Source organism: Marmota flaviventris, chromosome 6, assembly GCF_047511675.1.
Source record: "Marmota flaviventris isolate mMarFla1 chromosome 6, mMarFla1.hap1, whole genome shotgun sequence".
Classification (NCBI taxonomy): domain Eukaryota; kingdom Metazoa; phylum Chordata; class Mammalia; order Rodentia; family Sciuridae; genus Marmota; species Marmota flaviventris.
The window spans coordinates 77,176,755-77,201,243 of record NC_092503.1 but is presented as its reverse complement, the minus strand read 5'-3'; the positions used below and the strand labels follow the sequence as shown (position 1 = coordinate 77,201,243).

General features: G+C 34.8%; 2 protein-coding genes across 8 annotated transcripts in view; one reads left to right on the top strand and one right to left on the bottom strand.

Annotated features, from left to right (window-relative positions):
* Dop1a (DOP1 leucine zipper like protein A) overlaps positions 1-10,503 on the top strand; it is a 106,810-nt gene extending 96,307 nt beyond the window's left edge. For 3 of the 5 annotated variants that reach the window (XM_071613236.1, XM_071613233.1, XM_071613238.1), the window contains 6 exons: positions 784-920; positions 1,839-1,894; positions 2,720-2,884; positions 5,653-5,782; positions 7,962-8,021; positions 9,879-10,503. In XM_071613236.1, the coding sequence (XP_071469337.1) occupies positions 784-920; positions 1,839-1,894; positions 2,720-2,884; positions 5,653-5,782; positions 7,962-8,021; positions 9,879-10,184 (854 nt within the window). In that variant the 3' untranslated portion in view covers positions 10,185-10,503. Of the gene's footprint in view, positions 1-783; positions 921-1,838; positions 1,895-2,719; positions 2,885-5,652; positions 5,783-7,961; positions 8,022-9,878 lie in introns of those variants that run through there. The other 2 variants (XM_071613234.1, XM_071613237.1) reach the window with 2 other exon arrangements.
* Positions 1-24,489, bottom strand: part of Pgm3 (phosphoglucomutase 3) — a 34,972-nt gene that overhangs the window by 2,457 nt on the left and 8,026 nt on the right. For 2 of the 3 annotated variants that reach the window (XM_027928070.3, XM_071613239.1), the window contains exons 5-13: positions 23,284-23,417; positions 22,190-22,385; positions 19,984-20,141; positions 19,223-19,306; positions 16,440-16,538; positions 14,574-14,687; positions 13,664-13,786; positions 12,534-12,707; positions 11,186-11,267 (exon numbers count right to left, since the gene is read on the bottom strand). In XM_027928070.3, coding sequence (XP_027783871.2) covers positions 11,186-11,267; positions 12,534-12,707; positions 13,664-13,786; positions 14,574-14,687; positions 16,440-16,538; positions 19,223-19,306; positions 19,984-20,141; positions 22,190-22,385; positions 23,284-23,417 — 1,164 coding nt within the window. The remainder of the gene's footprint in view (positions 1-11,185; positions 11,268-12,533; positions 12,708-13,663; positions 13,787-14,573; positions 14,688-16,439; positions 16,539-19,222; positions 19,307-19,983; positions 20,142-22,189; positions 22,386-23,283; positions 23,418-24,489) is intronic. The other variant, XM_027928071.3, reaches the window with a different exon arrangement.

Genomic DNA, 24,489 nt, shown 5'->3' with positions numbered 1-24,489 from the left:
AATCCACCTCAGGCAGACATGTTAGCATTTTTTTTCATTGTGGACAACATCTCCTGCATCCTTAAGGAGGGCACGGAATGTAGGTAAAGCCAGTAAATGCAGCTAGAAGTAACATTTAGAGGTCTATAATTTGAAGGCTGTATTGAGGGCTGTAAAGGGGCTTTGATAATCTTCATGAAATGACCTTCTGTATTAAAAAGGATAGCAGTGCACTCATCGTCCCATGCCACCAAATAGCACCACAATGGGGATGAACTTAACCCACAGCAGAATTATTTGCTATCCAAATCAGTGTACTGTGCATCTTCCAGCCTCAGGAACTAACCTAATAGTTGTCATCTCCCTAGTGAAATTTATCTCTTCTCCTAGAAGACGAATGATTTCTTTTTTCCTAACCTAATTTCACATGCACACTGTTCTTTGATTTCCATTTTTAAGTAGTCTGCATCAGTGTTCACTCAGTGTGGTTATGGACCAGTGCTACAGTCTCTTAGGATAAGAGGATAGATTTGTTCTATATTCAGAACAAATGTTTTAAACTATTATTTGCTATTTTACAGAATGTATTGAACCTAATAATAAAATGATAGTGTATTTTATATATCTAGTTTTTATTTTTCTAGTTATTTTGTTATCATTTATGAAAATATCTGTAACAGATTACAGTTTTTTAAAAGCAGTCCCTTACCACAGTTTGAGAAGTAATGAACCACATAGAAAGTTTTATATGATAATAATTCAAATTCTTTAGCAATGAAAATATACTGCATTTCTTTCTTTCAGAGAGATTGGTTGAGAGTCTTCGTTTGCCCCAGGTGCCAACTCTTCATTCTCAAGTGTTCCTGTTTTTCAGGGTGTTACTTTTAAGAATGTCTCCACAACATCTTACCTCACTCTGGCCTACCATGATCACAGAGCTTGTGAGTTAATTTTAATTCAATCAGGTTATAAATCTGAATTATAAAAGCATGTGATTAACTTCCATGATTTACTGGATAAAAACTAATCTTGAAAAGAACTGAACTCAGTTAAACCAGTTACTAATAATTTTACACTGGAAAATAGTAACACAAGTCAGATTCCATATCCTTAGAAGTTAAACTTTCAGTTATATAATATAGATATCCAGTGGTTTATGATAATCCCTACTTCATCTGACCTGATTTAATGTCCACTGTCTTCTCTGTTTTTAACTTTGTTGTGGCCTGTGGGTTCCCGTCTGTAACAATACCTCTAGCAATGGAGATGTTGAGTCAGGTTTTTGTGGACTGACATAAGGCATATACTCATCTTGAAGAGCAGCACTTACAAAGATAGCAAAAAGTTAAACTTGCTTCAGACAGACATTCACAAAGATTTCCTGAACTCCCTAACAGTAAATCCCAAATCCCAACTATACCATTCAGTTCCCTCAAAGATACAGTCATCCTCATCTTTATAGGAAGGATTTGGAGAGTAAGGAAAGGTGGATGAGTAGAGCAAGAGAAATCTTTATTTCTGAAACCCACCTTTATAATTTCTCCACGCACACAAAAAAATTGTTTTAATATTTCTTTGCTCTTATTTTTTTCTTCTTTTCTTACTTGCTTTTAGTTTTTTGAAATAACTGTGACTGTTCCATAATCACAAAAGACAAAAAAACCTGCCCTCATTTTACTAAACTCTCCTAAATGATTAGCAAAGCTTTGTGCAGCTAAATTTGCCATTTTCCTTTCAGAAACTACAATTTCAAAACTTTATGATAAAATTTGTTTTTGTCCTAATATGCCTAAAGATAGTGGGAAAGGATTATATATCCAATTTAAATAAACATTTAACATTTATTTTGTGGTTTTCAGGTACAGGTCTTTTTATTGATGGAGCAGGAACTCACTGCCGATGAAGATATTTCACGGTAATATGTAATTTATTTCAATGTATTCTTACTAGTTTTTATTACCCTGAAATTACCCACAGTGTTTCTCAAAAATAGATTCTACTTTATCTGATTATTTGATATGATCAGTACATTATTTAATTGAACATATAATGTAATTTTACTTAGTCCTGAAACATGGTAGATTAAATTAAACTACCATCATTGATCTTTAAACACAAATTTAGTTCAGTGCAATACAATTGTTTCAGCTATATGAGTACCTTAATTTTGCTAAGTGAGATCTGGTCCTTGAAACTTGTTAAAGATAGCAAAATCTATTATGGCAGGTAACCTATAACCAAGGTAGCCATGTGTTCAGATCTTTCAGAATGTTCCCAATTTAATGCAATATAGTTTTATTCTTTTTAGTAGAGGCAGCTTATTAATGTATGGCTAAATATTTTTTATTATACAAAAATTTTACAGATTTATAAATTGAAAAATTATTTAAGACTGTCTTAAATATATTTTTCAGTGCTAAGTTAATAAAATGTATTCTGTATTAGTAGCTATGTTCATTATTATGGAAAGCTTCCCCCCATCTGAGGGGGAAGAAACTGAGTAGTAATAAAGTTTCTTGGTTATACAATTTGAATTTTTATATTTACAAAGTGTAATACAAGTTCTGTCTTTACATTCTAAAAATTTAAAGAACAAAAATTAGTTATGACCAATAATTTAGATTACTATTACACTTTATCAGGATGACTATGAAAAATATTAGCTGGTACGTTAGACATTCTAGGAATTCCCAGTAGGCAAATGGGTTCAGCCTCTGACAGCACTGTCCCCTACTTACAGGACCTCAGGCCCCTCTGTGGCTGGCCTGGAGACAACCTATACAGGAGGTAATGGCTTTTCTACTTCATATAACAGCCAGCGGTGGTTAAACCTCTATCTCTCTGCTTGCAAATTTTTGGATTTGGCTCTGGCATTGCCCTCTGAAAATCTTCCTCAGTTTCAGATGTAAGTAAAAGCAAGGCTATTAAATGGATATTTTTAAAAATACATTTGCTTTGGTCACTGACATCTAAGACTAATTTTGTGTAAGTTGGAATATTTATTAAAATGTAATTCTTTTAGCAGGGCTGGGGCAACAGTTGTTGGAAGTTTATGCTTGATACGGATATGTTAAGATTAACAGACCATCAGTCAACAGAGTACCCTCCAGATGTGAGATAGCAGGGTTTATGACACAAGCTTCAAGTCCAGTGGAGATGACACACAGTTCAACCCATGATGGATATTATGGTAGTACGTGCATAGAATGCTGTTAAGCCACCCATCAGAATCCTCTCCAAGCTTTGAGAGTTCAGAACAGACCCTAAAAGGAGTCTTAAACTCAGTGAAGAGTGAAAGTTGAGGGAGGGAAGAAAGCACCTGTGTGAAGACAGAGGCAGGAGCAGACCTGGTATATTCTATGAGTATTGCTGGAACACAATGTTGAGAGAAGAGGTTGGGAAAGGACCCAGTTATGTAAAGCTTTGGGAAAGGACCCATTTATGTAAGGCATTGTCATCTATTTTATAGAATGTGAACCTTATCCTAAGGATACTAAGAAGCCATGGAAGCATTTTAGGGAATGCTATTAAGCTTGCATTTTAGAAAGTTTACTTTGGCTATAGAGTGTGGAGAAAGGATTAGAGATGAGCAAGACTGTTTTATTTTAAATGGTAGTGAATTGAACTGAAAGGAGTTGGGAGAAACTGATAAAATTCTCACCATGGCTTGTTTATAAGTGCTTAAATATATTTAATTATGGTTTTTCACATAAATTTTTCACACCAAAAATTTTCACATTGAAGTTGTAAAAATAGATTTTTTTTGTCAATGTAGCTAAGGTAATTTGAGAGTTTATGAAAAAGGTCAAACATTTGCATCAAGTGTTATGTTACATCATTTTAGAATAGAAAAATAATAGGATAAATTTTGATATGCTTAAACCTCCAAAAATTGCTTACTTTTCATTAAACTTTATGGTAAGAACTAGAAATTATTCTTTTAATTTTTTTTCCATTTGAAAATCATATACATTCACTTCTTGATGAATTTTAGTGGTTGGGTATCTGTTAAATTGAAGTTAATCCTATGAGAAGTTCAGAAAAGGATACTAAGAATTGTAGGAAAGTTTCTAAAATTAACTAGATAACTTAAATTCACAAAAGTGATAGAAACTCTGTTCTTCAGAGCTCCAGGAAGAATATCAAGAACTATATACTTATCTTCCATAAAAAGAACCAAAATGAGTTTATCCTATTTTTGGGAGGAGGGTACCGGGGATCGAACTCACTCAACCACTGAGCCACGTCCCCAGTCCTATTTTATTTAGAGACAGGGACTTACTGAGTTGCTTAGCACCTTGCTTTTTCTAAGGCTGGCTCTGAACTCAATGATCCTCCTATGTCAGCCTCCTGAGCCGCTGGGATTACAGGTGTGTGCCACGAGCCCAGCTGATTTTATCCTTTACTTGTCAGAATGTTATTACTCCAAAAGGAAGGAAAACAAGGCTGGGTCTGTAGCTTCAGAAGAGCATGTGCTTCCCATGCAGAAGGCCCTGAATTCAGTCTTCAGGAACAAAAGAAAAAGAATGGCTTCTAAACATAGGGGGAAATACTGAGCTATACTCATAGGAGAAATTTCAATTGAAATTATATGTATATGTAACCGTCAGAATGGTAAAAATCTAAAAGCTGCTTTATTTTTACCCTTAACAACAGATACATTCTTGTTGGAAGGGTACATTGATATTATACAATTGTTCTCCAAAGAGGTTATTTATCAAATTTTAAATATATGCTCTCTTTAAGCCAGTAATTCTACTACATGTTAAGATTCATCGTGCCACTCTACTCACAGAAATGCATAAAGTAATTATTATATGCGGGTAACCATTATGGCACTTTTAGAATTCGAAGACTACCTCCTAATACTGGAATACTATGTAGCTTTAGGTACAACAGAGTTTAATATGACTTGGAATGGTCTCCAGGATGTATACTTAGGTCAAAGCAAGCAACGAACATGTCTGTTTTGTTTTAAGGGGATATGGTTGGTTGCAAGAATATGTGTTTTTTCGTGAATGAACTCTGGAAGAATATAATAAAAGAACCTGGATACACCAATAGATAATAGGATGGGAGGGAGACTGCCTTTCTCTTTAGCATGCCCTTTTATACTGTTTCAATTTTTTCCCTTGTCAGACATTAATTTTACTTATTAAAGACAAAAATAAGAAAAAATATAACAGAGGCATGAAAGAAGTCCTACTTAAATTTCTCTTAAATTCTTTCAGTTCTTTGCCCCTTACTGTGTAAGTTAGAGAACATTTAGCAATTCTATGTTGGAAAATCAAGTCTTTGTCAAATTGTTATAATACAAAGAGATAATAAGCTACAAAAACACAATTTCCTTTTAAGAACTTTCTATTAGATAATAAGGAAGAAACATGTGTTGAGTACTTTGTGCTCATGAAAAATGTAGTGAGCACCTTTCAGGTTTACATGTCTTTATTTATCCCTTATAACCCTGAGGTACTTAATACTATGTTAAATGATGTAGAAAAGGCTCAAAGAGGTTAAGAAATGTGCTCCAGGTGACAGGGTTACCAAAAGCACAGCTGACATTTGAATCTTTATAAGTAGTGGGGTCATGATCTACTAAAATTATGTTGCCTCATCTTAGATGGCACAAAGTTTATCTTACAAAAAATGCTGATATCATTCTTCTATACACAGGTACCGGTGGGCCTTTATTCCAGAGGCCTCAGATGATTCAGGTTTGGAAGTCAGAAGGCAGGGCATACATCAACGAGAATTTAAACCTTATGTGGTACGACTAGCCAAACTTCTTCGGAAAAGGGCAAAGGTATTAATATTTTTTTGTGTGTGTTCTGTTATGTAATTACATGTTGTATTTGTATTGTCATATTATGTAACTACTTTTGTTATATATTAAGAAACTACTGCATTTGTGAAGCACGTATTAAATATTTCCTAGGAAATTGAGGATATTATCAAGTTGAGCTACTTTGAAGACAGTAATTTTGAGAATTAATGTCCATAAGCCTAATATTCATAAAAATTTAAAATATACATTGTGTGGATCTTAAATGAACATTTGGTTATCATTATTTGTGCATGTGTGGTGCTGCTGGGGTGGAATCCAGGGCCTCATCCATGCCAGGCAAGTCCTGTACTCTACTGAGCTGTATCCCCAGCCTACCTATTAATTTTTTAAATGAGAAGAAAAAGGAAGTCTTTTGTACATTGATAACATCTAGATTAAAATATTTTATACTTATAAAAGAATAAAAATCTTGGAACCATGCATGTAAGTACTTAGCACTCTAGTTCTGTAAGGATATACCCATAGTGTTCATTTTAATGCCATGATGAGAATCAGAAAGATATGAGCTGATTGAGAAAAAATGCAGTACTAAAAGGGATTTGTAGAATAAATGTAAGATTGACTTCAATATGAACCAGTAAGTTTGTGTATAGATTATACATAAGTTTAATAAATTGACAGGATTAGTTAATCAAAACTCAGAACCTGATCAGATTAATAAGGGAGGAATAATCACTAGTATTTGTTTTCCATTCATATAAAGTAAAATGTAGATGCTCAAAATTTGTTCAATTTTGATTGTGACCAAAAGACATGCATTCCATATCCTGACCCAGTATAGCTACATAACAGAATCTAAAATTTCTCACAAAAAAACCTTTGCCTTTAAAATGAAGTATTTTCTTCCATATAGTTCCTATTATTGATACAGTATTCCATTTTAATAGCTGTCAAGACCCTACCTCCAACCTGCAGTTTTTAAAACACTGATCAAAATTATTACCTCTGTAAGAGAGATAGTGAAGGAACTCAAAAATATCCACTTAAGAGAAATTCCTCAAGGTAAAAAGTGAGAATGTATCTAAAACATATATAGTAAGTGTAGGAATATAAGATTTATAAAATCTATGTCATGGCTTATGTTCTTACATCTTTCAGTATGCATCAGGTTTATTTCTGAGCACACTCAGAAATGAGCATGCCAGCTTCTTATTGAGAATCTTGTTCTCTTGCTTTTTTGGTGTGGTGCTGGGGATTAAACCCAGGGCCTTGTGTATGCAAGGCAAGCACTCCATAAACTGACCTTGTGAATATACTTTGTATACAACCAGAGATAGGAAAATGTCATTTATATGTCATTATAAATGTCATTTATATGACATTCTGCTATCATATATAAATTTTTAAAAAGTAATAAAAAAGAAAATTTCTGGTGCAGTGGGTAGAACCAGAAAAGTCAAAAATTGTGCTCATTTGTATATAATGAATCAAAGAACTTTCTGCTGTCATATATAACTGATTAGAATAAGTAAATAAATAAATTTTTAAAAAAGTATTGAAACTGGCATGCTCATTATTGGGCCTTTGTTATTAATATTTTGTCCTGTATAATTTTTTTGAAAAATAAACTGCAAAATTTTGGGATAATCTAGGTTATTTTGTGAGATCTAGTTTGCAGTATGTGCTATGAGTACTCAGAAATTGCCAGGCCCTATGAAGTCCCCTAAGCAGGCAGCAGCTCTTAAACCAAAGTCCACATACTATAGAAGCAGAATGGAGGAACGTGATTTTCAAAGGTTTTACTTGAAGGACATGAGGAACTTCATCACAGTTGCTTCTTTAGAAGCAAAATAAAAGGACAAAATATGAATGAAAGTTGGAGCCACAGTTTAGGACAGGAGTTACTTTTACTTTGATATTATAGGGTTTGAAAAAATAATCATGTCAAATCTGTATGATCTCAGGCATGTGCCCTGTTTTTCCTTTATCTCATTAGTAATGAGAATATTTACTAAGAACCCTCCCTTATCTAAAGGATAAGTATGACAGTCTTTTGCCCAAAACTTGTCCTACAGAATAAGGTAACAATTTTGATTGAAAATCATCTCCCATTCAAATCCCTTTAAACAAGGTCTTCATGGCCAAGCGTATGTTTCACTGGAACAAAGGCTATGAGTTCTCCTCTTTCCTTCCACAGGACAAGGAGGAGGACTTTAAAACAGTGATTTTGGAGGGAGTGGAGATGGCCAAGCATCAGGTGAGGGTGGCTGTTTGATGCTTGTGATATGGCAGCAAGAGCTGCCACATCTGGACCAAACAGTGAAACATAAACCCAGGTCTGGATTTCAACAAGTGTAAGAGAGGTAAACAGGAAGGAAGTCTTTCTCTATGGGTAGACTGATGAATTCAAAGGAGAAATCATTTGTATGGAAACAACAACAAATGATTTCTCCTTTGAATTCATCAGTATGGAAATAAGTTTGTTTGGAAACAAGTTTGATTTAATATTGAGGACAAGATAAAGTCCTTTGAATAAAAACAGCAGAAACGTTGATAAAAGTGTGTTCTTGGTAAAGAGCTAAATAAAAAAATTTATCTCAGAAAGGCATATCTTTATAGAAATATAAGTGAAAGGTTGTACCATCATTCACTTACATTTGGAAATTAGTTACATAAAAGGTACAAGCATGGTATTCATTTTCCTTCAAGATAATTTCATCTCTCTATACCCCTTGATTACCATTGAATTACAGTTTGATTTAATGGACTAGAGGTGGTGTGGTCAGCCAGTAGTTGAATAAGGATAGTCAGTGATGTGAAAATCAGTCTCATTAAAGCCAATATCATAGTTAAAAGAAAATACAAAAACATCTTTCATTCTCTTATCTAGATAAAAGGTTAAATAATTAAGTAAAATTTAAGGGATAGCTGGGTTTTGTTGTTGTATTTACTTTTTCAGCCACAGATGAAAAACTAAAAGGTCTTTTTTCTTATTTGCTTTTGGAGTCTTATGTTTTAAATGTTTTCCTTAAAATTTTACAAAAAGCAAACAGGGCTGGGATGTAGCTCAGTGGTAGAACAAACATTTAGCCTGCACAAGGCCCTGGGTTCATTTCCCAGCACCACCAAAACAAACAAATCTTGATATCACATATGATAAGCTAGATCTGCATCTGCTTTCTCTGCTAGGAAACTGATGATGTTAAAATATTAATTAGGTAAACAATGGAAGTTTCTCAGCAATATCTGATCTTAGAAAGGAAACTTCATTTGTGAATGAATATGACAAGCTGTACTTTTCTTTCCTAAGTCTCAATGATTTTTTCCTTTTTTATATCTATTTCATTATTTTATTTTCGTTACAATTTTGTCCAAATCTAAACATCCTCCGTTCATTCATATCTTTTGATCTAGATAGACTGATGTCTATAGTTGTTAGTATTAATTAGTGTCTTGAATTAACTTAATAAAGAAATTACTGGTGTTTACCTTAGTTGAGTTTTCACATACATTCTCATTTGACTTCACATTTTATCAATGAGGAACCTTTATATATCTTGCCCAGGTAAAGTAAATGTCACAGCCAGGGCACTAACCCAGTTCCTTTGACTCAAGGTCCAGCTTTCCTTCCCTCCCCAGAAAATGATAGCAGTGTCTCCCCTGAAGGATCCCTTCCTTCCTTGGTACTGCAATATTGACAGTAATTATTCACTTATATACCCTGCTATTATCTTCTAGCAAGTTTAGGTTACTTAGTTAAAAGGAAATTAATTGATTTACTAATGATGAAATACATAAAGCTGTATATGTCCCTTTCTTAATTCTCTTTTATAATCACTTTGTGATCTAGTCCTTGGTTATGTTAGTGAGAATCCAAAAACCTAGGAGCTTTTTTGAGTATATGCTAAAGCATACCATCAGCTTTTATATTTGTCTAGAATCATTTCTATTAAATAAACTTAGCTATGCATTCTACTGGAAAATATAACTACAAGAGGGGTGTTAGATGGCACTAAAAGGGCCTCAAAAGCAAGGGTTTTAAACTTTGCTGTTTAGGTCCTTTTAATTTTTCTAACATATAGTCTAATAACAACTTCAATTTTGTTTTCTGCAGAAAAATCCAGAGGAAGATAACTCAGGGAGAACATTGGGTTGGGAGCCAGGGCACTTGCTGCTCACCATCTGCACAGTGCGCAGTATGGAACAGCTGCTGCCATTCTTCAATGTCCTCAGCCAAGTCTTCAACAGCAAAGTCACAAGTCGGTGTGGAGGACACTCAGGGAGCCCCATCCTCTACTCAAACACCTTCCCTACTAAGGACATGAAACTGGAAAACCACAAACCATTTTCCAGCAAAGCCAGGCAAAAAATAGAAGAGATGGTAGAAAAGGATTTTCTCGAAGGAGTGATAAAAACTTGAGCACCACCAGTGGTTCCATTTAGTTTAAATGTAAATGTAATTATTTAAAACAAACAGACACATTGCTCTGAGTTGTATAGTTTCTTTTTTCTTTTCTTTTTTTTTTTTTTGTAACAAAACACACTTCAGGTTGTATTTAATTTAAAAATTTGTAAATAAGAGCTAATGTCTGGATGTGACCTGAATCAAGTTTAAATATTGTTGGCTCATATTGATTATGGTGCCTATGAGAGATCTATATATACATATATAGTCCATTGTTTTATTGTCCTCAGTTGTCTTAAATCTGCAAAATACACACTGCACATTTTTTTTTCTATTGGTTTCAGGCTCGGTTTAATTTAGATTGGGGACTTTTTCCTTTCTGTTATGAATCATGTTCTTGTATTGGAATGGTGTCATTTTGCCATCAGAGGCTTAGTAACATACTAGATTCAGTCCTCTTCACAAACCTTCACTAAGAGCATGAAGAATAACTGAAGGTTGGACCCTATAGCCTCAGAAAGACAGCACAGGCCCCACCACCTCTCATTTCCTGATGGTGCTAAGCAGACAGGTAAGTCATCTCATATTTATTAAGATCTCCCATGAAAAAGTTGGTTGTGTCAAATCTTTTCCACACTCCCATTTGTATCAAGGATGGTTGCATCTTGGTTGGGTAACAGTGATGCCAAAAACATCACAAGAAGGTGGTAATAAAATTTAATCTTTGAGCAACCTGCATGAATTATTCCTGGCATACAATGCAAAATTATGATTAAATTATATTTATGCCCTAACATTTTTACATTAGTGAGAATGAAATTAGAGGTAAGCTTCTTTAACAAGTTATAAAGTGTGTGTATTTCTCAAGAATTTTTCTGGTAGTGTTTTAGAAAAAACAAATCTAGAAACAACCAATAAGGTACATTATAAATGTCTGGATACTGCCATTACTGACAGTTTTGTCAAAACTTTTAAAAAATCCATTTTCTCAGAATATAAAAATGATCTTCAGAAACCTGGTTGAGGTCTTTCTCCAATTCCTCCAGCCAGATCAAACACTGCCAAGCTCACTTCATGCGCGAGGCTATCAGCACTTTCCTGCAAATTACATAAAGGGAAATGAGAAAGACATGGCATCTGCTATATTTTAGTTGCATTCTAGGGGAGGGTACTTCCTGATTTTGTTTCACTAGCATATTCAAATGAAAACTTCTTTTTTCATCTTTCAGTAACAAATTCCAAGGCACTTAGATAAATGGAAAGCAAGTCAAAGTCTTCTATATAAGGTAAGTTTTCAGTTAATCAATTCAGGTTATAAAATTAGTTATTCCAAAACTTAATAAATTCAATAAAACCTAGTCCCTTTAACAGGTAAGAAGGCCATAGTTGGCCTAAGAGAAATAACTCTTGCAACTCAGCTACCCTCTCCTTCACCCATAAAGACTATTCTCACTGTATTCCAAGCTGGCCTATGCTTCTGTTTAAAAAATAATAATACAGGTCTTATATAAGTTAACTGGAAATGCCTCCGAGACCCTCTTCAACCAGTGTACTTTGCGTGGTTATGCAGACACTTTTATCAAGGGCTTGAGGTGACAGACAATATGGTATATGTGAAGAAGGCAAATTATGTAATTCCAGACCTCAGGACTTGACCCCATCTAGAAATAGCAGAGGCAAAGAGTAAGGCTGTTATTTAAAGCAAACAGTTAAAAAGCAAGTTAAGAACTCATGATGATTAGTACCAATTGGTTTAGAAATAGGCTACAAAGCTGGCAGTTTAAAAATCACAGGATTATGTTTTTAAGAGAACAAAAGGATAATCTAAACTGGGCACATGTCTGTAATCCCAGCTACTTGGGAGGCTGAGGCAGGATGAGGATGATGGCAAGTTTGAGACCAGCCTAAGTTAGACCCTGTCTAAAAAAAAAAAAAAAAAAAAAAATACAGGTTGGGGATGTAGCTCAGTGGTAGAAGATGCCTGGACTCAATCCCCAGTTTAAAAAAAAAAAAAAAAAAGGATCATTTACTTCTCAGTGTATAAACCAAGGGTTTATTACTTATTCCTGTTCCCATAAGAAATATGACACTTTCAAGAAGTCTACAATAAATTGAAAGAAAAATATCAGGGGAACTAGACCAACGGGCTCTAAATCTATTCAACTGTGTCACTACTACTCATGATAATTTTATACTCTTAATGATTCTAAAAGGCTCTATAAACAAATCTCAAAGACATAACAATTACCATAGTGAGATTCTAAATACTATTGGTTTTCTTTCTTCTCATATTGTTTCTCCCCTTCCCTCCATGTTATTAGGCTCTCATTCAAATTTTTTCAATAGAATTATATCCCAGCTTACTTGTGAATCTGCTTCTGCATACACTCGGATGACATCTTCTGTACCAGAGGGCCGGACAAACGCTCTAGAGAGCCTGTACTTCTTTACCAGGTCATTAATTGCCTCCTGTAGTCCAGGTGGTGTAACTGCTTGTCTTTCAGCATCTGTGGTGCTAATAACTTTCCTGTCAGCAACCTAAGCACAAGCATTTCATACTCCTTATATTATACTCCCTTTCAGAAGTATAGCCCATTCAACATAATTCCCACCAGAAGATTATACCTCGTTCATTTTAATAACAATATTTCAGTTTATTGTACCACAAATTACATGACTGAAATAATGAAGTACCAGGGTAAACAGAAGATGAAATTGCATTAAAATTTTATTTCTCCAAGGTCAGAATTATTTATTTCAACATTTGTACAACTTCTCTCTTCAAGAATTACCTTTGGACTCAAAGCTACCACTAAAATAATGGCCAGTAAATACTGTATGACTTAATTCTACATCATACCTTGGATCCCAGTGTAATCATTGATCAAATGATTTAAGAGGGCTATGAAATATGCCAAATACAAATTGAGTAATCAGGAGCCATTTGTGTGAACTCTGGCCTTAGTATCTTTCTTTCAATAATTTTAATAGAAAATGTATAGTCTGATATAAATCTATATACTAATCTAATAGGAATTTATCTGAAATGACTTTTAAAATTTCTGAGCCCATAGATTCTATTTCTCGGCATCTACTTTCAAGAAGTATTTGTGAACCAAAAATAATGCAGAGGAAATATTTTCACTTGAAGCAACAAGCTATAAAAATAATATGGGGGATATTCAGAATGTATAGAGTCATAACAGAAATCTGTTGAAATTAGGTACACAGTTTATGATTTTGTTTTCTCTCCATTTAACTTTTCCATATTTAAAAAAAAGTGATACATAGGTACACATAATATTCTTTAAAATAAAGTTTAAAACCAAATACTTATCAGTGTTATTCTATAATTTTTAAAGATGTGAGAAAGATATTATAAGGCCTTATTTTCTAAGTAATGTGTATAGGCCAGAATATAATACATTGAAATTTTTATATAGCAAGATTTAGAATAACTTAGTTAATATTCAGAAAAATCATCTCTCTCAGACCTTAACTTTGAGTTGTCTATTCGGAAGGTCAGTATAGAGAGCATCCCACTGTTCTATAGTCAGGTTCTTTAAAGCCAGGATTGCCTCAATCACCAGCATGTCAGCAATAGCATCACCAGCTGCCTGCAAGATTGGGAAACAAAACAGAAGAAACCACTCTTAACACAAGCAAAACTTGCAGGTGAATGTTCACCATCTTAGAAAATCAGGCATAGTGTCCAGTGCTCGTTGTCCTCATGCTGATTATTATCTAGAGTGTGGATAAAGATATCCATGAAAGATAAGGTATACAAAGAATACTGAAACTAACTCATAAGAAATTTGCCTTTTGTCTTCTCACCTATAAAATTAGAAGGATAACTTAGGGTTTCAGCCTGACTCAAATTTTCCTTTTGAGCCTTTTTGAGCTGTACAATGGAAAGCATCATGGTAAAATGGACAAAATGAACTCTGGTGTAAGATACAACTGAAACTTTTAAAGAAACAAGCTTTTGTTTCTTCATTTTTAAAATGGAAATTATAATAACCACTTTTCCCTGATTACTGCAAGGATTATACAAGACACTCAAATGTTAGTTCCATCACTAATGAACTTCCCTGTCTCAATTATTGCTCCTCCATAGCCATGCTCCACTCTAATATCAACTATATAAGCAATATAAATGTCCCCTGTCAAAGAATTATTTTGTTGGTTTAAAAATTAGTAACGTATACGCATACTGTTGCTGAATTCAACAAGTCAGAGGGAAGCATATAAAAAAATCTCTGTCACTCCATTTCACTGTAACTCTCAACTGTATATGCCATCACCAGCCCAGGCTGCCTTCACTTAAATTTTTAATGTTACACATTGTCCTTTCCATCTTCCAAATAACGTTAAGGTAACCAAAATCCCACGATTAATTCTGACCTGGTTAAACAAGTCAATGATATTTCTAAGAATCTTAGCAGCTTTTCCTTTCTTATCTTCTAATTCTCTTGCAAGTTGGTTTATCTTGTCTTCAACAGCTTTACTAAACAGCGCCTACAAGACAAGCATATTATATCACAAAACACCATCCAGGCCACAGTCAGAAGTAATATCATGTTAGATAACTGACTGCACTGTAAGTGAATCTGGAGAAACTAAGGGGGAAAATAATGCCAGCCTTATGTTAATTAATTCAAGATCAAAACCTAAAGTGTATTAATAGGAGAAAAGTTTGTGCATGATAAAACTGGTTATCAGGCTGGGAATGTGGCTCAGTGGTAGAGCCTTGCCTGATGTGTGAAGCCTTGGTTCAATCTCTGGCAATGTTAAAAAAAAAAAAAAAAAAAGTGGGGGCATATCATAAAATTTAAACAGCTATTTAAGAAGATGATACTCCCTTAACAAAAGATAAATACTTAAGAGTTGATTCTGTTTTCCCCTGTATCAGTGAAAGCAATGCGGGTTACTTAAGCCTGCCTATATCCTTTAAAGGATAACTAGCTAAGCAACATGAGAAAAAAGGCTCATTTATCACAGTATGGCAGATTGTGTCACAGATTATCAATAATAAACATGTTCAAGATTCCTGTTATTTTGAAATGTCTACCCAATCTTTTGTAGCCCTCAAGAAGCCCAGTACTGAGGAGGAGTAACACACTACTCAACTAGTTGATGAGATACATATTTGTTGGTAAAATAAGATATAGGCTGATTGCCTGTTTTGTAAATAGTTTTTATAGGAACTCAGTCATACCCATTAATTTATACTATAGAAGCAGACCTAAGCAGTTCCCACAGAGACCTTATGGCTTACAATGCTGAAACTATTTTCTACCTACCCTTAACCATTTACCAACCTCTGCATTAGATCAGTGAAGTTATATCTTAATTGCATTTTGTAGGAACATATTATTCTCATTCTTTTCCTTATACTTATGGCCTCCAGAAGGCAACTTTGAATTAATGAGGAAAATGACTGCACCTAGATTCAAATGTTCTGTTCACCACCTCAAATTCATTTAGGCTTTAAAAAAAAATCCTGTGCCTCAGGAATCTAAAACCCACTTTAAAAGGTGGATTTTATGGTATGTGAATTTTGTCAAAATTTTTCAAAATATTCTTTCTGCTAAGCCATAAAAACAGTCAGGCATGATGACACATGCCTATGATCCTAGCAATGAGGCAGGAGACTTGCAAGTTTAAGGCTACCCTGGGCTATTTAGTGAGACCCTATCTCAAAAACTAAAGTGCTGGGGCTATAGCTCAGAGGTAGGACACCCCTGTGTTCAAAATCCCCAGTATCCCCCACAAAAAGCCATTAAAAAACTAAACTCGGGGCTGAGGCTATAGCTCAGTGGTAGAGCACTTGCCTTGCACGTGTGAGGCACTGGGTTTGAACCTCAGCACCATATAAAAATAAAGATATTGTATCCATTAACAACAAAAAATATATTTTAAAAAATACTAAACTCAATTCCTCAAATTATAACTCTTAATTCACCACAGCTACTGAACTTTTTCCTCCTATGGCTAGTGAAAGGAAAATGTAAAGATAATCTGCTTATAAGAAAATAAAGTATTGCATATTATTAAAAGAACAAATTAGTGTATCTCTCCACAAAAGATCATTATAATCTAAAAGAGAAACAGTTTCGCAACACCTGAAAATATACACAAACCAAATAATCTTATGACCTCCATCTAGTCATTTCAACAAAGTAAATATTAGTTATTACCACCCAGATAAAACTTTGCCATTATAAAGAAAAGTACAGCTAAGGCCAGATGTGATCTTTGAGAACTTACTGTTCCATGCCCATTTGCTTCAAAATAAACTCCAATGTCAAACTCTTGAGCCTTGTGGTGCAAATGTTTTACACCGGTTTTAGTGCAGTAAACTGGTACCTGTAATACACACATGAAAGGAAACACAATAAATGTTTATTATATACCTACTATCTCAGGGATAAAACAGAGAACAAAATCTGGACCTTAGTCTAGTAAGGAAGATGATTAAGCACTAAAATACAAAACAGTGTCAGTATGGGGGAGTGAAGGCACTAGAAACTCATAGCAAAGTGACAAAGCTGAGGGTGTCCTAATAAGATAACAAAAGACTTCAAGTGGGGTCACTATGTGATCTAATTGCTTTATGAAACTGTTTAGGCTACAGTATGGAGAAAACGGCTTATAGCAGGGGTTTGTAAGCTTCTCCTGTAAAGGGCCAGATAGCAAATATTTTAAGCTTTGTAGTCATAATGTCTCTCACAACTATTTGATTCTGCCATTGTAGTATAAAAGCAGCCAGGAACCATACAAATGTACAAGACTCTATACAAATAAAATTTTATTTACAAACAGTAGCAAAGTAGATTTGTTTCTCAGGCCAACTCCTGGCTTAAGGTTAAGAAACAGGATCAGTTAGGAGGTTTCCAGGATCAATCCCAGTAAGAAATCATAGTGATTGGACTAGCAACAATGGATAGGGATGTCATAAGTAGAGATTTAAGAATGGTAGAAGAACTGACCATAGCAAAACTACAAAAGAGACATCAAGATCCACATTTGTCTTAGTAGAGCTCAGGAACAGTAAGGCTAAAAATATTTAATCCAAAGAGAGTGGGTTTCTGATGTGTATTCAGTTTTAAAACAGGTACCTTACCTTTAAGACGTTTTTAAGACATAAATTGACAATTAAAATATGATTGTGCACCACATGATGATGTTTTTGTCAACAGACTGCATCTACTACAGTTGTTCCATAAGATTATGTCACCCAGTGACATTGTAGCCATCTTAGTTTGCATCGAGTACACTCAACATATTTTGCCTAAATGACACATTGACAAATTTCTCAGAACATATCCCCATCCTTAAATAAATACTAACAATACCTAAATACTAAGAATCCTGAAAGGCAGGCAGCTGGGCTCCAGATCAAGTTTACTGTAACTGTACATTTAAATCAGGTCATGAACTAGCAGTGTCCACTTTGCTTTTCGTATCCATTATATCTTTTAAAAAAATAAATTCACGTGAAAATTCATATTCCACTTAAAAGAATCTGACTAAAGCTGACAGCTGTTGGCCTGGGCACACTTCTAGTCCTTAACCACCTGCTGTGCACATTCACTTCAGCTATCCAGATCCTACCAGAATTTGAAATGGGTAACACAAAAGTTAGAAAAATATTACTCTAGCTAGTTATAAAAAGGGTAATGGCAACAGACTTCTAATTCTGTCCATGAACCCCCTACCTCTTAGAATATGTAGTGGGGTACAGAGGGTGCCATGAGGTAGATGTTGAGGAAATAATTAGAAACAAGATCAATCAACGCTATCTACAAAAGTATAAGGAAACAGTTTCATTAAGGCCTTTGATGCTCACATGTATAGGCAAGTTACTAAGGAGATTGCAAAGACAAAGTCTACCTTTTAATATAGCTAAGTAGATATTTTCAATTTTACAACATTCCATGTTCCCAACATAAAAAGTAACAAAGATTTTCTTCTTTTTTGGTCAGGTTCCTTTCAGTACAACTAGGCACTGTCCCTTAACATGTCCTCTAAGAGCCCAATTTTAGCAACAATCCCACTTAATATATACAGAATTCCCTCACTTTGATATCTGATCAAAGTCCTCATTCCCCAAGAGATGTCTGATCATCTTGGCCTGCCTACATGAGGAATCTCATTTAGCCAGAACATCCCCCTTTTCCCATGTTTTCTCTCAGTAACTTTCCATCACTGACCACCACTAGCACTCCACACATATACCCTTCACCTTAGCTATAAAATCTCCACTTCTCTCCGTTGTATTTGGAGTTGACCTCAATTTCTCTTTTCCACTGCACAATTTCATCACAGCAATCTCTGAGCAGTCCCTCCGCAGAACTGAATAAAATCTGCTTTAATCATTTTAAGAAGTGTTGTGAATAATTTTTTCATTATTATTAGTCTTCAAATAGGAGTAACACCATTTGTCATGAAAAGGTCATCATAAATTTACCTAGTAATTAACCATTTGTGTTGGCCAACTGCCTTTATCCAAAGAGATAATAAAACTGCTTCTGAGAGGAAGGAGAAGCACGAGGGACTGAATTAGAACAAATTATATTCCATGCTTTAATAATTATGTCAAAAAGAATTCTATTGTCATATATAACTAAAAAGAACCAATTAAAAACAAAACAACAACAAACTATTTCTATCTCTCTGACAAATAGTTACAAGTTGGAGCCAGAGATCTAAGTTAAACTATGAGATTGGGGGCAGAGGTGCTGTCTTCCTTAATAATTTTTTTTTATTATTATTTTGAGATGTCTCCAAGCCCTTAAGAAAAATATTACTGATTATAAAACTGGCTTATTTGGTTCTGAGATGAAGAGTAGAGAAAGTCTCTCCTCTCCCTTTTCCATCAGGAACAAATAAGTTTTTTGCTTGTTTTTGATTTCTGTTTACCCTTACATGGACAATAGCTCAACTTCATACACTACAATGTGTTCACTTTCATGAAGACATTATTTTCCTCACAGAAGTAGTTTACAGCATAATTAAGAAGCTACCAGAAAATGAAAATGGTTCAATACCTTCATAACTTCTTCAAGATAGCGTGTTGAACTTCCATTTGCGTATGCAGTTTGTACAACCCCAACATTCAAATTTTCTCCAATCTAGATAAAAACAATAATTTGAGATCAAAAGCGTAGTTTACAAAAACAAACACAGTGAGAATTCTAAAGGATAACAAAATTATCTGCCATTTCTGCTGAATCAATAAATGACTTACTGAAATTTTACATGTATACCAGGAAAAAAACCTCAAATATTTTTCAGCATTACTTAAAAGGAATCATCTTTAAATAAGTTTGTGGTCTCCTAATCTCTATCTCTTTAAATTTTTAATAAAATTATGTATTAAGTTCTTAAATATACTTTTCCAGATTATATCTTAAACTTAGTGAAAGAGATTTCCAAAAAGTGGGGGATCTCACACATTACTAAGCTTATAATCATAATAAATAAATCTCAGATGATATTTTCTGTTAGAATTTTGGGCTTTAAGGCTAACAGGTAGAATTCTCACTAATGTGTCAGTTATAAAGAAACGAAAACTTTATAACCTCATAAAACTTCAAATCATAAATCCTAGCTTATACCAGGAAGAAAAGAGAAACTTCAGGTTTCAAAACCAATGCCCCAATGTTGAAATGACTGTAATTACCACATCTTCTTTGTATTTTTTGGCCACATACATAAGGAACTTGCTATAAATTGTGCCTATGAGACATCCGAGTAAGTGATACAGAACTACCTCTGGTTTTATAGGGCAGCCCATTCCCTATCATACCTCCAACAGGAGCTCTTTAAGGAAGCTGCTAATTAATGTTGCTATCTTGTCTCCATCTATGAGATGAAAATGACCATCAGCATCACAGTAGTAATACACAATTCTGTCTGCATCTCCATCAAAGGAACAGCATCTTTCATTGAACTTTATTTCCATTCCTAGCACACAGAACGATTGAATATGCATTTCAGTCCAAGAAATGGGAATGAAACTCAAAATAAAAATAAGTTTGGGATTTTTGTCTTCACTAGTAACTAGGGAAACTTTTTTCAATAAAGCATGAGTGAAACTACCCTTATGCATTATAACATGTCTACTATAAATTTTCCAAAAGATGTTTAAAATTATCCTTATTAAAAAATTTTTTTTAAAATAGCATCCAGTTCATTGGCAGTTTTTACAGGTAAAATTCTTTCTAAGTATATTGAAAAAGGAACAAAATCTATTTATGGTTAACTTGCTATAATATTAAAATTTCATATTGGCTAGACTGGTTTCTCATTTAACTTTTTTTGAAAGCTACAGGGATTTCTGAATATAATTTATCCAGTACTGTGCTGTCCTTTACATATTTAAAAAAATCAGTAATAAATGAGGTATATGCTTTGACAGTTCTAATAGAAGTTTTTATCTTTTCATAACACCAATAACAACATACACTATTAAAGCAAAGAATTATCATCTGTGAGAGAAAACTGGCTCGTGAAATTTACATAGTTACTTAAAGTTTAGCAACTATCACATCAAATTTACTAGAAAATCTGGCTGTTCCTTAGCCTTGATAGCAGCACAGTAAGAAAGCCAGCATGAAGCAGCTCAGAAGTGAAAGGCTTTGTCATGAGTGTGATAAAAGGTTACCTACAGGACAAAATGTAGGCTTCAGGAAAGTGAGGGCTATGGTTTTATGAACACTAAGGGCCCAGTGCCTAGAGCAATGGAGAGTGAGGGCTCAGTATTCAGTATGTGGATAAATGAGTGATACAGAATTAAAGCATCAGTAAAGTCAAAATAAGCAATTCAGTGAAAAGGGGATCAAATGGGTTGACTAAATTGAAACTTCAAATGCTTAATAGAGTAAAGCAGAATAAATGAACAAGTGCCACAACTCTGTGAAGTGTGTAGAGTTCAAGACTGAATGTCCTATTTGAAGGGGTAACAACAGATTAATGACATGTGAATAGACATTTTGTGATTTTGGTAAAGAGTTGACAGCAATATTTAAAAGAAATCACTGAATTTTTACACAGTGGCACCTAATGCAATTTAATATGTGGGCAAACTTAGCAGACCAAGCAAAACAATCTGCAAGCCATATTTGCCCACTGTAGGATAATAATTTAGGATCTATAATGAAGATAAATCTAGAACATCTCTACACTATAACTACAATCTGAAGAACAGTCTTCCTCCTAACTTGCCCATTGTGGAAAACCCTAAGTCCAAGGACAATTACAGAAGCAGTGTTACCTTCCCTTTCTAAAGTGTATCTAATGCAGACAAAAGGAGAGACAATGCTACTTACTATTGCTACCTTTAGATCAGTGATTCTCAAAGTGTGGTCAAGAGACCAGCACTTTCATCAAATCCCAGAAACTTGACAGAAATGCAAATTTCTATCCTAAGCAAATCCTACCCTAAATCCAGCAAATCAGAAGCTCAGGAATGGGGCCCAGAAATCTTCAGGCTAACAAGAAGATTCTAATGTGTGCTGATATTTGAGAACCATTGCTCTAGAATGGCACTCTCTGGCTATGCTTTCCCTTTCCTCTTTCCTACAGGAAGGAGGACTCTGAGCATGGGTATGACTTACAGGCAAAAAGAGCAGACCATGTTTTGAATGGCAATGACAAGTAGGAAGAGTCATAAGTGTCCAAAAGTGGCAGAGCCAGGACCAGCTCCACAATTTTTGGGGGGCAGGGGTACCAATGATTAAACTGAGGGGCACTTTACCACTGAGCTACCTCCCCAGACCTTCTTATTTTTTATTTTGAGACAGGGTCGAGCTAAGTTGTTTAGAGTCACACTAACTTGCTGAGGCTGGCCTCGAACTTGTATTTCTCCTGCCTCAGCCTACTAGTTGAGATAACAGGCATGTATCATCAGCGCCCTACAGTTACAGAATTCTTAATACAAGTGGCCATCTTGGTTTGTAAATGAGACTGGTTCCAGTTCTCAAAATAGTTTTTATAGACCTATTACTACGTACCCTGTGGAGGTTTCTGATGACTTTTTACAAAGTCAGCCCCACATAAATGATTGAGCTTCCCTTTGGTCCCATCATTAAAGAGTTGAACTGACAGTCCCTGTGAGAAGTAGTGTTCCATTTCTTTCAGTTTCAAAGCCCCTATGCCATTTGCACAGTCAACCTTAAGTGATCTATATTCATCCCCACTGCAGGAAGCCTGGAAAGTAAAAAGACGTGGAAGAAAATTTTCAAGTTACAAAATTAAAAGTGAAATATAAAGAAAGTATACATACATATATGATAAAACATCTTCCATTATTTCCGTTTACTTATCTATTTTAACCAGGTAAACTGAAGTAAAATACATTCAGATGAAAACTGAAAAGCCAAATAAAATTTAAAAACACCCTAGACACTGGAATAGGTTCACCAATTGAACAACTTGTAGAAATGAAGCTTTATTAGAATTTGCCTGAGTAAGGGTTCCCTAAAAACATTATAGCCTATATTATATAACAGTCATTCAAATGTGAGAATCTACATATACATATAGACAAAAGAACAGTAATAACAACTGTGTCATTTTTTTCACAGCATATATCATTAGCAGGCATATTTTGTTTTATTTTCTTAAACTGTCCATATCCTCTGCCACCCATCCTCACCCCAAAATAGAAGTGTTATATTTTGCTTTGCTTTGGTTAAACTATGCCATTAACAGTATTTGTTGATCAAATGAATTATTCCCCTCAAATCTCTCCAAGTTTAACAAGTTTATATGCCTAGAAGAAAATGTTTCTCAACAGTACTACCTCCTTAATTTCTCAAGTACTAAGCCAACAACACTCAACTTTATCTCCGTAAATACTTATGATAACTGTAAACAAGAACCCTACATTTTCTCCCTCAATGATCTCAAAATATACTATGTGCCTTGCCAAGCAAATACCAACATATAGTTAGAAGGCACACAGACTTGTGGAGCCCTAGAGAGAAGACAGAGATAAGCCACATTTGGGGAAAAGAAAGGAGTGGGGTGCCAAAATGTCATTTGTTTCACTGATCATGTTATTCAGGTTGTTTAACTTCTAAGCATGTTCAAAAGTTTTTTTCACCTGTTTGGTAAGTTCCACAAAAGCCCTGGAGAGTTTCTGGTAGTAACCTTCTATGGTTGCCATTCCATACTGGCCACTGGTATTTCGACAACATACCATGTAGTGCAGCTGGGGTGTTGTTAACAATCCATAATCTGAATACAAAAAACAATTCACATTTCTTAATAAAGAAAACAAGCTTACATGCATTCACACTGTGAGACAAGGTGACAAATCCCTTTTAAAACAACATCTCAGAAAACAGAAAAAGACTAACTTTCAAGTTAACCAGACATAAATATCCACTGAAATCATTACAATATGTCACACACTCAATCCTAAAAGCTTCAGATTGATCAAGGCACAATCTATATGGAGGCAGATACTTCAAGATCTGAGCTAAGGGAAACCGGTTCTGCTATGAGGGCACTCTTCTAAAGTAGAAATGGAGTTATGGACTTCAGTGGGAAAAAAGGCTATGCTACTCTAAGATAAGGAACCCATCAGAAAACCAGACCCTCATGAGATTGAAAGCCTGGTAGACTATATATTCATTGCAAGGGTGAGCCAGAAGTGAATCCAAGTACCCACTCTCAGGACAAGTGTCTTGACAGTGAGTAGAGGAAACCCATCTCTCAAAAGCTGTCAAAAGCACAAGTCCTTGCAGAATTCTAGCCTAAATGCACATCACCATAGGAATCCAAAAGAACCCTGTCATGAATGAATTTAAAGCAGACCTGGCCAGGCAATGCCTCCAAGTACCCAACAGAAGAAAACACTAAACTTTGCCAAAGGACTATACCTTCATTATAAATCTTTAAAATGTCCCATAAATAATTTTCCTAGAAAAACAGCTGCAAGTCAGAATAGCTAAGCGCGCGCGCACACACACACACACACACACACACAGCACCATAAACAAGAAATATGAGAAACAGCAGAGATGGACCAGTATTGAACACAAACATTCAGTGACTACGTCTGTCCAAAGATCTCAAAATCCAAGAGTTTTGACTGGGGGCAAAAAAGGAGTCACTTAAGTTCTGTATCCCTGCAGTTATACAAGAAAAATGGCATTTCATTAAAGCAACCTTGGCTCTGATATAAGGAGGTAGAAGAGCTCAAAAATAAGGGATAACAGCTTACCCTAATTAAGTAGAAGTATGTAAAGAGAGGAAACCATTATTCGATAAGACAGGCTAAGGGAAGAAATAGGATTTGTAATCA